Source organism: Plecotus auritus, assembly GCF_963455305.1.
Source record: "Plecotus auritus genome assembly, chromosome: 2".
In the NCBI taxonomy this organism is placed as follows: domain Eukaryota; kingdom Metazoa; phylum Chordata; class Mammalia; order Chiroptera; family Vespertilionidae; genus Plecotus; species Plecotus auritus.
Genome location: NC_137771.1, coordinates 168401691 through 168417883, shown reverse-complemented (window position 1 = coordinate 168417883; position 16193 = coordinate 168401691). Strand labels below are relative to the sequence as shown.

Genomic DNA, 16193 nt, shown 5'->3' with positions numbered 1-16193 from the left:
TATAAAATATTTTTTCTTTTTGTGATAACCTTGTGGAATAACACATTTTAGCCCCTACAAGTGCTGGGAAGACTCTTGTTGCTGAATTACTTATTTTGAAGCGGGTTTTGGAAATGCGGAAGAAAGCTTTGTTTATTCTGCCTTTTGTCTCTGTGGCTAAAGAGAAGAAATACTATCTCCAGGTAATGTTCTTGTACTAAGTTTGGAATTGTGATAACGCCTGTTATTGGCAACCATGGCTTTATTCATTTGAAATGGAATTATAAAAGCAAGTGGAAAATAAAGTTTATTTTATTGCATCCCAATGTAACTTTAAGTATTGGCCATTTATGAAGGGAAACTTACATGAAGGAGAATGGGCCATCAAATTAAGAGTAATTGCTGAACACTGTTAAAATAGATAAACTTTTCCTCAGGAAGTAAATAGAATACTACTAGCATATAAACATGCAAATTAAGAATCAGCATTTTAACTGAATAGTAGGACTAGACTGAAGCATGGAAAGGAAAGAATGTTTAAGGAAGCATATTTCATCCTATCTGAGGGGTCATTTGGGAACATTTAGGGGATGAAGAACAAGATTTATTAGTGCTTAGGTAAAGTTCCAGGCCTGTGATCTGTTCCTTTGTTCTGCAAAAATGAATAACAACATTTTTCATTTGTTTGATGATCATTGATTTTTAAGGGCATTTTTACAAATACAGTGTTTCATTAAATAGAATAAATTATTTTTTTACATTAAATTAATTTTTTTCCATCACCTTTTATCCCTCTATGCCTCTACCACCTCCACCCACCCCCATGACTGTGAAAAAAATATGCTGTTGGAATGGCAAGATTATTGTACTGGTAATCCAAAAAATCTGGGTTCTAGTCCCAGTTTTCCCACTAACTATGTCTTTAGGCCAGGCACATAATTTGTTGGGACTCAGTTTTTTATCATTGGTTAAATAAAGATGTTAATCCTAGTACTGTGGGTTAACTCAAGTAAACACTCAGAAATATTTTACTGAATGAAAAGCTCTAAAGTTCTATGGTTCTATAAATCTTTTTAACAGTTATTTCAGAGGCCAAATAGCCAACAAAGCTGGTCCTACATGGTAGCATCCTCTCAACTTAGACCAAAGTAACAAAATGATGAAAGGATCCTTATTATTGAGAAGGTATGTTAGTTAAAAGTTAAACTAAAAACAAAACAAAACAAAACATGGAAGTCCCACTGCATTTCAATTTTGAAAACTTTTATTCCATTATATAAAAATTAGTGGGATAAATTTGTTTCTTAAAGTGTTACATTAGCATTAAAGAAAGAGCTAGTTTCTTGTTAGTGCGTTAATTAGTTTTTCTCCTATTTTAATTTCTATAAATAGTTCTTAGGACTGCTTTGATTATAAAATGCTGTCATTAAAATGGCATACTTAATTTTATTTGACTCTATTGAGTTTACCAATTCTAAACTTCATTTTTAAAGTATATGATTGTAGAAAGAACTAGTGTGTCCTGTCCAGGAAAAACTAACAGTAATCTGGTAAATACTTAAAGTTAGATACTTATGTCTATGATCTGGAATAGAATCAATTTACAAATCATGAATATAAAATATTTTCACCGGTATTGTTTCTTCTTACTCAATTCAGAGTCTTTTTCAGGAAGTAGGAATAAAAGTAGATGGTTATATGGGCAGTACTTCTCCAAAAGGGCATTTCTCTTCCTTGGATATTGCTGTCTGCACAATTGAGAGAGCCAATGGTCTGATCAATCGCCTCATAGAAGAAAATAAGATGGATCTATTAGGTAAGAAAATTAGGAAATAAGCAAATACTTTATGTTGTTATTTTTTGGTGGAATGGAATGGAGCTGTTGTGATTTCTTTTATGTCCCATGTTTTCTTCTACTGTCTAACATCTGCTTCTGGAGGTGAGTATTGGCATTTGTAATGTTAGCAACATTACAGATGGGGGTGGGGGAAAATGTTTTGTGTTTTGCTGCTGTTATTGACTCCACTTCCTTATATTTTTTCCCGAGGATATTCTTGAGCCCTCAAGTCTTTTCTTATTGCTTCTTTCCTGTCTAAACTTTGCCTGCAATAGAAGGAAGCATGCTGTGGCTGGATCTGCCATCTATGCAATTAGTGTATATGTATATTCATTATATTCTGGTGCTATGGTATCTAGAGTAGGCCTGTACTCAGAGGCTACCTTTTAGCAGAGAAATGGTAGAGAGCTACACAAACTGACATTGTGTTTGAGCTTGTGACTCTAGGAAGATTTTCTACCTTAATGTTTTTTGTTTTTTTTATACCACTTAGGAAAGGCCCCTATGTTGAGGTAGTAACAAGAAGAGAATTATTGTAGCAGCAAGAGAAGCAACAAGAATATCAGCTACTTCTTGAGATTTTGGTGAATTTAAATGATAAAGTTGCATTGGGGTAGAGGTGGGGAGTGAAATCAGAGATTAGTAAGACTTGGGCTCTGTTCTATAAAGTTTGGAAAAAGAAATCACATTTATCAGTTTGTGTCAGAATTGTCATTTCTTGTCACCCCATTGGACTTTAAATATCTTGAGGGATTGCAATAGAATTTTATTAAGTGTTATAGCCAATATGCCTGGCAATATGCCTAGCACAATGCCTGGCACACTAGGTAGCATAAAACCTTTGGATGAATGAATGTATAAATACTGAAATAACTCATCATACAGTATAATTTGGAGATAGCTTACTGATGAGGAAAAGGAGCACCATGTGTCAGGAAATGGTCTGAAATATCTTGATTTTGGTGAGGAGGATTTGTTGGGAGGGGATACCAGTGCGTGTGGAAACTATGATGTTATGAAAACGTTTACCTGAAGAAGGCATTTGTTGATACTAAATTTTCAGTAATTCTTCAGCATTATTTCAAGTGCAAAGACTGGTTTGATTCTCCAAGTAGTAGAGAAAGGGTTTATGACCCTACTTATGTTTTGTAATAGGGTGTCTCATTCATCTACCACAATCAAACAGAAATATCCCCTAAAAATCATTTCTTTCTTGATCTGATTCTGCTTTTCTAAGTCACTTTCTAACATCATTATGATTGCCCTGGTTGTTTTCCCCATAGAAAAGTTAATACACTGACTAACTATCATAGATGTCTTTAATATCTCACTGTACATAAATTTCTACAAGGTTATCAATTAAAAAGTATCTGAGTAATAAGAGGCAGTGTTTCCTGATTTAGCCCTGAGTTTACCTAATCATTGATTTTTTAGATCCAGAATACGTTGTAGTAGGAGCACTTATGATCCCCAAAATGTCTTAGAAAAGAATTATTATTTATTTTTTTTGTGAGTCTTTTTATTTATTTTATTTTTTTATTTTTAATAAATCTTTATTCAGATTATTACAATTGTTTCTCCTTTTTCCCCCCATAGCTCCCCTCCACCCAGTTCCAACCCCACCTTCTGCCCTTACCTCCCCCCCACTGTCCTCATCCATAGGTGTATGATTTTTGTTCAGTCTCTTCCTGAACCCCCCATACCCCTTTCCCCCTGAGAATTACCAGTCCACTCCCTTTCTATGCCCCTGATTCTATTATATTCACCAGATTATTCTGTTCATCAGATTTTTTATTCACTTGATTTTTAGGTTCACTTGTTGATAGATATGTATTTGTTGTTCATAATTTTTATCTTTACTTTTTTCTTTTTCCTCTTCTTTAAGAATACCTTTCAGCATTTCATATAATACTGGTTTGGTGGTGATGAACTCCTTCAGCTTTTTCTTATCTGTGAAGCTCTTTATCTGCCCTTCAATTCTGAATGATAGCTTTGCTGGGTAGAGTAATCTTGGTTGTAGGTTCTTGCTATTCATCACATTGAAAATTTCTTGCCACTCCCGTCTGGCCTGCATAGTTTCTGTTGAGAAATCAGCTGACAGTCGTATGGGTGCTCCCTTGTAGGTAATTAACTGTTTTTCTCTTGCTGCTTTTAATATTCTCTCTTTGTCTTTTGCTCTTGGCATTTTAATTATGATGTGTCTTGGTGTGGTCCTCTTTGGGTTCTTTTTGTTTGGGGTTCTGTGCGCTTCCTGGACTTGTAAGTCTATTTCTTTCACCAGGTGGGGGAAGTTTTCTGTCATTATTTCTTCCAATAGGTTTTCAGTATCTTGCTCTCTCTCTTCTTCTGGCACCCCCATAATTCTGATGTTGGTACGCTTGAAGTTGTCCCAGAGTCTTCTTACATTATCTTCAACTTTTTGGATTTTTATTTTTTGCTTTTTGCTTTTTCGGTTGAGTGTTTTTTGCTTCTTTGTATTTCAATTCTTTGACTTGATTCTTGTGTTCCTCTAGTCTGTTTTGGGGTCTCTGTATAATATTTTTTATTTCAGTCAGTGTATGTTTAATTTCTAGTTGGTCCTTTTTCATATCTTCGAGGGTCTCGTTATATTTATCGGCCTTTTCTAGGATATTCTTGAAAAGTCTTATAACTGTGGTTTTGAATTCTATATCCAGTCGTTTGTTTTCCTCCATTTCTTTTGTTGGTGATCTGTTTTTTTGACGCCGCATTTTCACTGCTTCCCTGAGTTGGTAGGGTAGATTTGTGTGCTAGGTTTCCTATATGGCCCAGTGGGTCGGCCTCCCCAGTTAACCTGAGGTGGACACTCTTGGTGCACCCCTTTGTGGACTGTGTGTACAGCCTTGTTGTAATTAAGTCTTGATTGTTGTTGGTATCACTGGGAGGAATTGACCTCCAGGCCATTTGGCTGTAAGGATCAGCTGTGTCTACGCTGGGAGAAGTTCGGTACTGGAGACAGCCTTATAGGATTAGACTTGCCAAATTGCAATAGCCTCTGTGCTCAGCTTGGATGGGGTGGAGTCTCAGGGCGGAGCAGACAGTCTTGGCTTCCTGTCAGCCTTGCCCTTGTGCGCACGCGTGCGCCTTCAGACCTCTGCCTTCCCCGGCTCCCGAGTCTCCGCCCAAGAGTCCAGATTCCCCCCACAAGAGCGTGGGTCCCCAGGGGCTCGCCTGGAACTGGGGTTCAGTGCAGTCAGAACTGGGGCTCAGTGTAGTCAGGAGCTTCTGACTCCCTTCCACTAGGGAAAGCCTGTGGCAACCTCCGCAGCCTTTGTGCACAATGGCACGTGCGCGCCTTCAGACCTCTGCCTTCCCCGGCTCCCGAGTCTCCGCCCGAGAGTGCAGATTCCCCCCCACAAGAGCGTGGGTCCCCAGGGGCTCGCCTGGAACTGGGGTTCATTGCAGTCAGAACTGGGGCTCAGTGCAGTCAGGAGCTTCTGACTCCCTTCCACTAGGGAAAGCCTGTGGCAACCTCCGCAGCCTTTGTGCGCACTGGCACGTGCACACCTTCAGACCTCTGCCTTCCCCGGCTCCCGAGTCTCCGCCCGAGAGTCCAGATTCCCCCCACAAGAGCGTGGGTCCCCAAGGGCTCACCTGGAACTGGGGTTCAGTGCAGTCAGAACTGGGGTTCCGTGCGGTCGGGGGCTTCCTTCCCCCTTATGCCAGAGAAAGTCAGCCAGGCTCTCAGCCGCCCTTCCTCTCTGCGCGCACAAAGACCCTTTGCCGTACCTCCAATTCTCTTTGAGCTTTTCTCTTTCCTTCTAGTTGTAGAATTTTCACTCAGCCAGCTTTCCTGTGTTTCTGGATGGTGTCTGTTCTGTCTTTTAGTTGTAGTTTTGAAATTGTTGTGCGAGGCAGCAGTTTAGGTGCTTACCTATGCCGCCATCTTGGTTTCTCCTTAGAAAAGAATTATCAAAAAAAAAAAAAAAAAAAAAGAAAAGAATTATCCACCTGGGAGGGAGGGTAAGGGATAGGAAGAGGAGGGTAAAGTGGGGGGGGGGGGAATGGGAGATATCTGTAGTACTATCAACAATAAAAAAAATATATTTTAAAAGAATTATCCATTATGTAGAATCTGATTTTTGTTTTATGATTAGAAATTTGTATGACCAGTAATATATTGAATCATAGCTACTGATATAAGATATTGAGTCTTTAAAATTCTTCTTAGACTTATGGAATTCTGTAAAAGCTAGTATCTGGAAAATCTCTTTAGGAATTGTGGTTGTGGATGAATTGCATATGCTGGGAGACTCTCACCGAGGGTATCTGCTGGAACTTTTGCTGACCAAGATTTGCTATATTACTCAGAAATCAGTATCTCGGTGAGTATCTGAAATAACTACATTCCTGAGATTCTAAACAATGTTGAGAAAGTGTCTGCAAGAGTTCATAATAAGTCCGAGTTACATAAATTAAAGGAGAGTAGTATTTATTTAGTATGAACTCATAGTAGTTCATTTTTGTTCCAAATAACCACTTAAGGATGAGAAATATTTTAGATTATTTTGTAAACATTCTTAATTTCTGACTGATTAGCACTTTTGTGATAGAATAATAATAATAACAATTATTATTATTATTTTCTGTGCCTTGCATGGCTCCGGGATGGGCAGGGCTGCCTGCTCCCCGGGTTGCCAGGGGCTGCTCTACTTCTCTGTTCTGGCCACAGGGAATAGAGTAGTTTGTGGCAGCAAAGCTTGAGGGGAAGCAAGGTGATCCCAGCCCCACCCTGGCCAGCTGGGTGACCTCCCCACTGAAAGGAACCAGAGATGAGAGTTACACTCACCACTGAACTCCATGAGACTAAGAGTATGATAGAATTTTTTAAGTCCAGTTTTTATATTTTTTAGTTACACACACATCTTACTTAAGTAGTCAAGGCTAATTTGTCCTTTTAAAAAATTTGATTTGAGAGACAGAGGAAGGGAGGGAGAGGGGAGAGAGAGAAAAAGAAAGAAACATCATTTTGTTGTTCCACTTATTTATGCATTCATTGGTTGCTTCTTCTATGTGCCCTGATGGAAGATCAAACCTGCAACCTTGGTGTATTGGACGATGTTCTAACCAACTGAGCTATCCTGCCAGGGCCAGCCAAGGCTAATGTTTAAAAGTAACTTTTTTTTCTCCCCCACTTCTCAGAGGCAGCTAGTTTCAATTCTTATAACTTTATACAAATTTTATTTACAGTGGTATCTCTAAATGCAGCTATTTGAGTTTTTAGTTTTAACATTATATGTGGACTTCTTATATGGAAAATGAAGATCTAGCTCTCTTTTTTAATCCTCACCCGAGGATGTGCTTTTATTGATTCTAGAAAGAGAGGAAGAGAGAGGGAGAAAGAGAGAAACGTGGATCCATATTGATCCGTATGCACCCCAGTTTGTCCTGGGTATGTGCCCTAACCTGACTGGGAATCAAGCCCACGATATTTCAGTGTACTGGACGATGCTCCAACTGAGTCATACCAGCGGGGCCATTCCCACAGCTTTTTGCTTGAGTTACAGCCCCCTTTTTTGGGATACCTGGCTTTGTCTCTTGATTTACTTCCTAATTTGGTGGGGACATCTTTCAGGAGGTTTCACTTTATTTCAGAGTAAAAGCTATTGTGGGTCTAAATTTTAAAAAAAATGCGTGTCTGAAAATGCCTTACAGTTATTTCATAGATTGTCCAGGTATGAAAGTCAAGGTTTAAAAGGAGACATGTAATACTTTCAACAATAAAGAATTAAAAAATTTTAAAAGTCAAGGTTTAAAAAAATTAGAGTTTTTAAGACACTATTTTCTCATAATTATTGAGAAATTCAGTGTCATGCTTATCCTTTATCCTTTGTATAAATATTTTCATTTTCTCTGAGTTTTTAGGAACTCCTTTTCTTCCTCAGTGTTGTGAAATTTCATATTGATGTGTCTTGGTGTTGGTTTATTTTCACTCATGTGCTGGATACTCAATAGATTCTTTCCATCTGGGAGCTCTTCTCAGTTTAGAGATATTTTTTTTTCAATTTAATATTTTTATTTTTATTGATTTCAGAGAGAGGAAGAGAGAGGGAGAAACATCCATGATGAGAGAGAATCATCAATTGGCTGACTCTTGCAAGCTCCCCACTTGGGACTGAGCCCACAACCTGGGCATGTGCCCTGACTGAGAATCGAACTGTGACCTCCTGGCTCATGGGTTGATGCTCACCCACTTAGCCACACTGGCTGGGCTAAGGTTTTTATTATTTTATTTCTTTCCTTAGAAAGAGGAAGGGAGAGGCAGAAACATTGATTGGCTGCCTCTCCCATACCCCCACTGGGGATTGAGCCCAAAACTGGGGCATGTGCCCTGATCGGGAATCGAACCAGCAAACTTCTGGTGCATGGGACGATGCCCAGCCAACTGAGCCACACTGGCCAGGGCTCAGTGTAGAGAGATTTTAACATATCTCTTGCAGTACTGTAAATCAGTAGGGATATAACTAATACAATTAGCAAATTTGACTTAATGGATGAATGTAGAACAACCTACAAATAAAAGCATAAACATGTTTTTTTCAGTTACACATGGAACATTTACCAAAAAATTTACCATGTGCTGGTCCTTAAAGCAACATATTTTAAAGGATTTAAGTTATCTATACTAATAAGAGAGAAATATGGTAATTGACTGTCACTCTGAAACACCCACAGCCAATCAGGATGAATATGCAAATTAGTGGGACAAAGATGGTGGCGGCCACGGAGCCAGCCAGAGCGGGCAGGAGGCTTGGGTTGCCCCCAGCAATGGAGGAAGCCAAGCTTCCTGCCCGCCCTGGCCGGCTGACGAAGGAGGGGCCTGTGGGTGGCGGCCATGGAGCGGGCCAGAGCGCATGGGAGGCTTGGGTTGCCCGGTCCAGCCGCCGAGGGAGGGGCCTGCAAACAGCCCTCAGCCCCTCACTCAGGCTGGCCATGCCACCATTGGGGCGAGGGTCCCCGCTTGGGTGGGTGGTTAGCCTGAAAATGGCCCTCAGCCCCTTACCCAGGCTGGCCACGCCCCCATGGGGTGAGGGTCCCTGCTGGGGGGCATTGCCAGCCTGCAAACAGCCATCAGCCCCTCACCCAGGCTGGCCAGGCACCCAAGCAGGGACCCCCATCCTGAAGGGGGAGTGGCTAGCCTGAAAACAGCTCTCAGCCCCTCACCCAGGCTGGCCACGCTCCCCCAGCGGGGACCCTTACCCCATGGGGGCGTGGCTGGCCTGCAAACTGCCCCAGCCCCTTGCCCAGGCCAGCACCATCCCCAAGTGGGGAACCCCACCCCAATGGGGGCGTGGCCGGCCTGTAAACTACCACAGGCCCCTCTCCTAGGCTGCCCCACCCCCCAAGGGAACCCCCACCCTGATCCAGACACCCTTCAAGGCAAACCAGCCGGCCCCCACCCATGCACCAGGTCTCTATCTATACTAATAAAAGGGTAATATGCTAATTAGACTGGGAAACCTTCCAGGAGACCTCCCGGATGTTCTTCTGCACAAAGCCATGTGGCGGGGCCGAGGTAGAGGCGGTTAGGGGCCAAGAGGGGAGGGCAGTTGTGGGTGATCAGGCCGTTGAGGGGGGCTGTTGGGGGTGATCAGGCTGGCGGGGGGACAGTTGGAGGCGAGCAGCCCGGCAGGCAGAGTGGTTAGGGGGCAATCAGGCAGGCAGGCAGGTGAGCGGTTAGGAGCCAGCAGTCCCAGATTGTGAGAGGGATGTCCGACTGCCAGTTTAGGTCCCATCCCACAGGGATCGGGCCTAAACCAGCAGTTGGACATCCCCTGAGGGGTCCCAGATTAGAGAGGGTGCAGGCTGGGCTGAGGGACACCCCCTCTCGGCACTGGGCCACTAGTTTAAATTTATTCTCTTAACTTGGAGTAATGAACACACAGTACAGTGTATAGGTGATGTGTTGTAGAATTGTGCATCTGAAACTTGTATAATTTTGTTAGCCAATGTTACCCCAATAAATTCAATGAAAAGGAAAAAAAAGAAACATTAGTTGTAGCTAGATAATGGAGGAAATTGGAAGAATTGAGAATTTGGTAAGGAATGACAAAATGTGCAAGATGATAGGATCCGGTCCAGTTTAATCTGATTAGTAGTCAAAGGAATGTAAATTACCTCTTCAAAGAGACATTACCATGCACTCTCCAAAATGGCTTTGGTACTGTCTCTTTGGAGAATAGTTGGACATTAAGAAAACTGAAGATCATCTATGACCCAGTAATTTTGCTCCTAGGTATACCCTAAAGAAATGTATGCATATGTGCACCAAGGGACATGACCAAAAATGTTGTTAGCAGCACTATTTGTAATTAATACCATGTATCTTTTGACATCGATTTCATTTTTTTTTCACAGCCAAGCAGATTTAGCCAGTCCTCTGTCTTATGCTGTGCAGATCGTAGGCATGAGTGCTACTCTTCCCAATTTGGAGCTTGTGGCTTCCTGGTTGAATGCTGAACTCTACCACACCGACTTTCGTCCTGTACCACTGGTGGAGTCAGTAAAAATTGGAAATTCCATATATGACTCTTCAATGAAGCTTGTGAGGGAATTTCAACCCATACTACAAGTGAAGGTTAATCAGTATTTTTACTTCACTACCACCAGTACTAAACACTAACGTCAAAAATTAAACTTTCGTTAAGCGGTAGGTTAAATATATAGTAGAGTGGGGAAAAAACATCATTTTTATCTTCGGACAGTCCTTCCTCTGTTACTTAATTGATCTTGATATGGCTGTGATATTAGTTGAATCACAAAAGCTCTCTGAATATAGTGTCTTCATGCGTAAAATGAGATATAATACTTTAGTATTATAAGAATGAAATAGGATTTTTTAAAAATGGTCTAGCATCTAGAAAGTGCTTGATAAATTCCTTTCTACACCTCTAAATACACTTAAAAAGTTTTAATTCACAGTAGTTTTCTAAGCCTGAGTCTTTAAAAAAAATGTTTTTATTGATTTTTAGAGAGAGAGGAAGGGAGAAGGATAGAGAGAGAGAAACATCAATGAGAGAGAAACCTCATCTATCAGGTGCCTCCTGTCCACCTCCTACTGGGCATGTGCCCTGATCAGGAATTGAACTGGTGACCTCTTGGTTCCTGGGTCAGCACTCAACCATGGAGTGACACTGGCCAGGCAAAGCCTGATTCTTCAATCCTGAGGTTAGAGAACTTATTCACCATCTGTGAAATGAGGTATCTTCTATTTTTATGCAGAGCTGTGTCTCTGATAATTGAACCAGCAAAGGGTAAGTTTCGAGCTGGGATCAGGACTAAATTCATGTGTCAGCAGCACTATTTGTAATTAATACTATCTATCTTTTGACATCGATTTCATTAGTAGGTATGCATTTGTAGCCTCTGCATGCCTGGTATGGAATCTTTTTCAGTTGTTTTGCTCTGTATGCTAAATTTCACTTGACTATGCCTTGGTTACCTCAATAATTATATATGTAAACATTCATTTGCTCCTCTGTTAATCTTTTTCCTCTATTACCATGTCTGTGCCTCTATTCTTTTTGAATTACTTTCAACTCTTACTTGAATTATTGAAATAACCTCCTAATTGCTCTCTGCTTCCTTCCACCTGGTCCCCTTCTATCTATGCTTAAACCAGGAGCTAGGGATCTATTTAAAATGAACATCAAATATGAAAGCAGTCTACTAAAAAATTTGTGATGGTTCCCTGTTTCATTTAGAATGAAAGCCAATGTCTTCATAATAGCCTACAAGGCCCACATTATCTGCCCCCACCCTCTTAGTGCTCTAATTTCATCTATATTTCTTCTGACTCCCTCCATAGCCTCATTGCTGTTCAATAATATGCCAAGAATCTCCCACCTCAGGTTCTTTGTCTGGAATGCTTTCCCCACCAGGCAGCAGTATAGTTTACTCTTCACCTTTGGACCTTTACTCAAATGTCATGTTCTGGCCCCCTGGCCACCTTGTCTCAACTACAGTGACCTCCTCTTCCTGGTTCCTATTTTCCCTGTTTTATTTTTTTTCTTAGCACTTTTCAAAATTGAATACAATAGGTCCTGGGGTTACATCGGAGATCCGTTCCTACGACGTAACGCGATTTTCGCCATAAGTTGGAATCCACCTACATAAGCACCTACCTACACAGCAGTAATGAAGTGAAACAGTAAAAAAATTTTAAAAGAAAGATAACAATTCCTGATCCTTACTTGTGGTAAATAAATAATAAAAAGCATAAAGCACATATGTACATACGTCGAAATGGCGGAACTTTTTTTTTCTTTTATAAATAAATGGGAGATGGCGAAGTAACCATGAAAAGATGTACGTCGAGTCCAACGTAACCCGAGGACTGTCTGTATACTAAGTGTTTCACCTGTCTTGTTTTTGTTATTATCTATCTTTTCTTATTGGAGTAGAAACACTCTGAGGGCAGAGCTTTTTTCCCCTGCTTTGTTCTCCAACCCCATTGCGAGAACAGTATCTGGCATATAGTAAAGGTCAAATATTAGTAATATAGTAAATATAGTAAACAAATATTAGTGAGTGAATGGATGGATGAATTAATTCAGTTATACACACTGACCTTCCAGTTTTGAGAACTCACTGAATCACCACTGGGCTTTCACATCTGCTCTTTGTTCTGCCTGAAATGTTTCTCCTGTCCCTCACTTACCTTTGATTACACTAATGCCTCCCTCCTTCACATCTCAGCTCAATCATCATTTTTCTTGGAAACCTTTCTTTTAGATCTTTCTGTCAAATTTATGTCAAGTATGAGGCCTCAAAACACAAAAAAACCTCTTTTATAGTACATTTTATGAGTGTATTTTACATTTATTTGTTTAGTACTTTAATGTTTCCCCAGCAAAACCTAAACCCCTTAAGATAGGACTTTGACTTCCTCTTGCTCACCATTATATCCTCATTGTCTGAGGGTTGGAGGTCAATAACTATTAGTTAAGTGAATAGAAACTATTTCCTTCTCACCTTGAATCATAAGGAGGTTTCTTTCTTTCTTTCTTCTTCTTGTTTTGTTACTGACTTTGTAACTGATTTTTATTATGCCTTTGAGTAGAAAACAATTCCCCATGAAGCAAACAAAATGAGTGACTTTAAATTGATGTGAAAATGTTTTGAAAATACCACTAGAGTGGCTATTTCTTTTTCTTCCTTAGGGAGATGAGGACCATGTTGTTAGTTTATGTTATGAGACCATTCGTGAAAACCATTCAGTATTACTTTTCTGTCCATCAAAGAAATGGTGTGAGAAGCTGGCAGACATCATTGCCCATGAATTTTATAATCTACACCGTCAAGCTGAAGGTAAGTTACTAATTGAATCACCGAGCCATGCTGGCTGTGCTGAAGTGTATAATTTAATCAATGTTAACACATGTACTGTATGTACCTGTTTAACACCACTATAATCAACTTATAGAACATTTTTATCACCCTAAATTTTTTTTTTTTTGCTTTTTTGCTATATCTCTCTATCACCAGCCCCAGGCAACCACTGATCTGCTTCTGTTATTCTACATAGTTGTGCCTTTTGTAAGAATGTCATATAAATGAAGTCATATAGTATATATGTATCTTTTTTGGGTGTGACTTCTTTCACTCAGCAAGGTATTTTAAAGATTCATCTAGATTGTTACATTTATCAGTTTATTCCTTTTTTATTACTGAATGTATTGCTATAACCATTAGTATATATTTTTTATTTTACTACCCTATGGTCCCTTGAGGTCCAAGATATGTGTAAGAATGACAGAGACCAGTTCTAGTCATAGGATATTAGAATATTTTATGACTTCATTACGCCAGTGGCATCATGAGGATGGGTGATAGATATCTCAAGCTAAGTTTCAACGAGTAAACTTCGCCTGAAGTTTATATTGAGTAGGCTCTGGTCCAACATTATATTGTCTTTTCTAGTTCTCTCTTAATTGATACTTTCTGTACTCTGCCAACTTACAATCTACATATATTCTTTATGTTGTACCATGGTAACTTATATTCCTTAATAACCAGAAAAATTATTATATTCTTTGCTTGAGGTTCTTTTATTTTGATTTATAGCAGTGGTTCCCAAATACTAGTGCTTGGACTTGAGCCTTGGACTTGATGAAACCTCAGAAAAGTAAAGACAGGCTGCACATTTTTCATAAAGCTGAAGTTTAAATTCTGAAATTATCCCTAGTAATTTTTTAAAATGTTGTTCAAGTGACTTTTGAAATAAAAATATTGGTCAATGATAATTTTAAAAAATTTTAATTGTCAGCATAATAAAACCTTGGCAACTCTTTGTGGTTCCTCAACATTTAAGAAAAGGTAATCTAAAAGCTTAAAAAATAAGAATATATTTTATGAGAAGTTTTACTACTTCAGAAATCCAAAACTCTGGGAAATTCTGTAAGAAAACAGTTTCTGCAGAAAGTTAAGGTTTTACTAGGGAAAAGTTTACACAGAGGCAACAACAAAAGGTAATGTGATTAGTTATTTCATTGGTGCCAAAGAGGCCAGAAAAATTGTCACATAGAATTAGGCTCCTAAGTGATTCTGACACCGCTGGTTGGTGGGCCGCACTTTGAGCAAGGACTTTGATTTTTAGGCTCTGTGTGGTAGATGTTATCTATAATCCTCTCCTTCCTTCAGCTGGTTCCTTTGGTCCCCTCCTGTGGGCTCGATCCCACTGTAATACAGTGTTTCCTAAATGTTGACGAACTTTAGAATCACCTGGGGAGATTTTAAAATTCCTCATGTCCAGGTTGTACACGATTACATCACAATGTCCAGGGCTGAGAGCCAGTCATCAGTATTTTTAAAAGGTGTCAAGGTAATTATTATATGTAGTAGTTTAAGAACCATTTGCCCCTGTGTTTAGCTCTGTAATGACTTAAGCAGATAGCACTCAAAGAAGTCCAGACAGAGGTGGACAGTGTTGATAATGTTTTTGTGTGACAGGATTGCTGAAATCATCTGAACTTTCACCAGTGATACTGGAACAAAAGGGCCTCCTTGAAGTGATTGATCAGCTAAAACATTTGCCTTCAGGACTGGACTCTATATTACAAAAAACTGTACCATGGGGAGTAGCATTTCATCATGCAGGTATCCATATTTATAATCTGTTAAGAAGCCCCCTTCAAAAATCCTCACAGTTTCTTCATTTTTGTATTAACATGCTTTGATTTCTTATTAACGGCACTTAATACTCTTAGATTTCATTTTAATAAATTGTATGATTAAGATTGAGCAAGAGTAAAACAAATATGTTTAGGTTTACTTATCTGTGTAGTAAACCTTACTTGCAGTAAATGTCTTGGTGTCCCTTGTTTTGGGAATCCCTTGCTAAAGTCTTCATACAGACTGTTTTCTTTCTTTTTTTTTCTTCCCCTTTTTTAAATTTCTTTATTGATTAAGGTATTACATATGTGTCCTTATTCCCCCACAGACTGTTTTCTGATGCAACATGTTGCCCTCAATCAGAGCACATTCTCTGTTCTTGTCTTCCACCTATAAATATAATGCCTTTTCCAGCTTAGCTAAGCACTTACCACACACTCTGTCCTTAACTTTTGCAGTTTGAGATGTGACAGCAAAACTAGCACACGTTGCTTTTTCCTGTAGTTTCTCGGATAGAAGATTCATTCTTACCGTAAATCTTAGCAACTTCAGCATACATTTATGTGCTGCTTAATGACATATTCTGAGAAATGTGTCATTAGATAATTTTGTTGTTGTGCAAACATCATAGAGTGCACTCTATACCTAGGATATATGGTATAGCCTGTTGTTTCTAGACTATAAACCTGTACAACATGTTACTGTACTGAGCATTCTAGGCAGTTGTAATATAGTGCTAAGTATTGGTATCTAAACATATCTAAACATAGAAAAGATACAGTAAAAATATGCTATAAAGATAAAAAATTGTACACTATTACCATGAATGGAGCTTGCAGGACTGGAAGTTGCTCTGGGTGAGTCAGTAAGTGATGAGTGACTGCAAAGGCCTAGGATATTACTAGGCACTTCTAGTTTCACACACTTCTGTAGACTTATAAACACTTTAAACTTGGGCTACACTAAATCTATAAAACAACATGAGATTAAATCAAGCACAAGATAAAATGATGCAATCAAGAGATGCGGTAAACATGAGATTATGAGGCTGCTGTTGGAGTAACTTGGCATACTGTTTAACAGAAAACTATCTATACTAATAAAGCCTAGGTGGCCCTCGCGCGCGAAGATGTCACAAGATGGCCACCACAAGATGGCCGCGTGCACAGAGGGCCCAGCGGCCGCTCTGTGCGATGAGGCCTGGGGGGGTCCCGTGGCTTCGGGGGGCATGGAGGAGGCCAGTCCT

The 16193-nt window shown here is 39.7% G+C and overlaps 1 protein-coding gene across 1 annotated transcript in view; it reads left to right on the top strand.

Annotated features, from left to right (window-relative positions):
• Window positions 1–16193, top strand: part of POLQ (DNA polymerase theta) — a 120680-nt gene that overhangs the window by 2692 nt on the left and 101795 nt on the right. The window contains exons 3-8 of the mRNA XM_080658448.1: window positions 52–182; window positions 1639–1795; window positions 6051–6159; window positions 10193–10412; window positions 12997–13144; window positions 14786–14932. Coding sequence (XP_080514574.1) covers window positions 52–182; window positions 1639–1795; window positions 6051–6159; window positions 10193–10412; window positions 12997–13144; window positions 14786–14932 — 912 coding nt within the window. The remainder of the gene's footprint in view (window positions 1–51; window positions 183–1638; window positions 1796–6050; window positions 6160–10192; window positions 10413–12996; window positions 13145–14785; window positions 14933–16193) is intronic.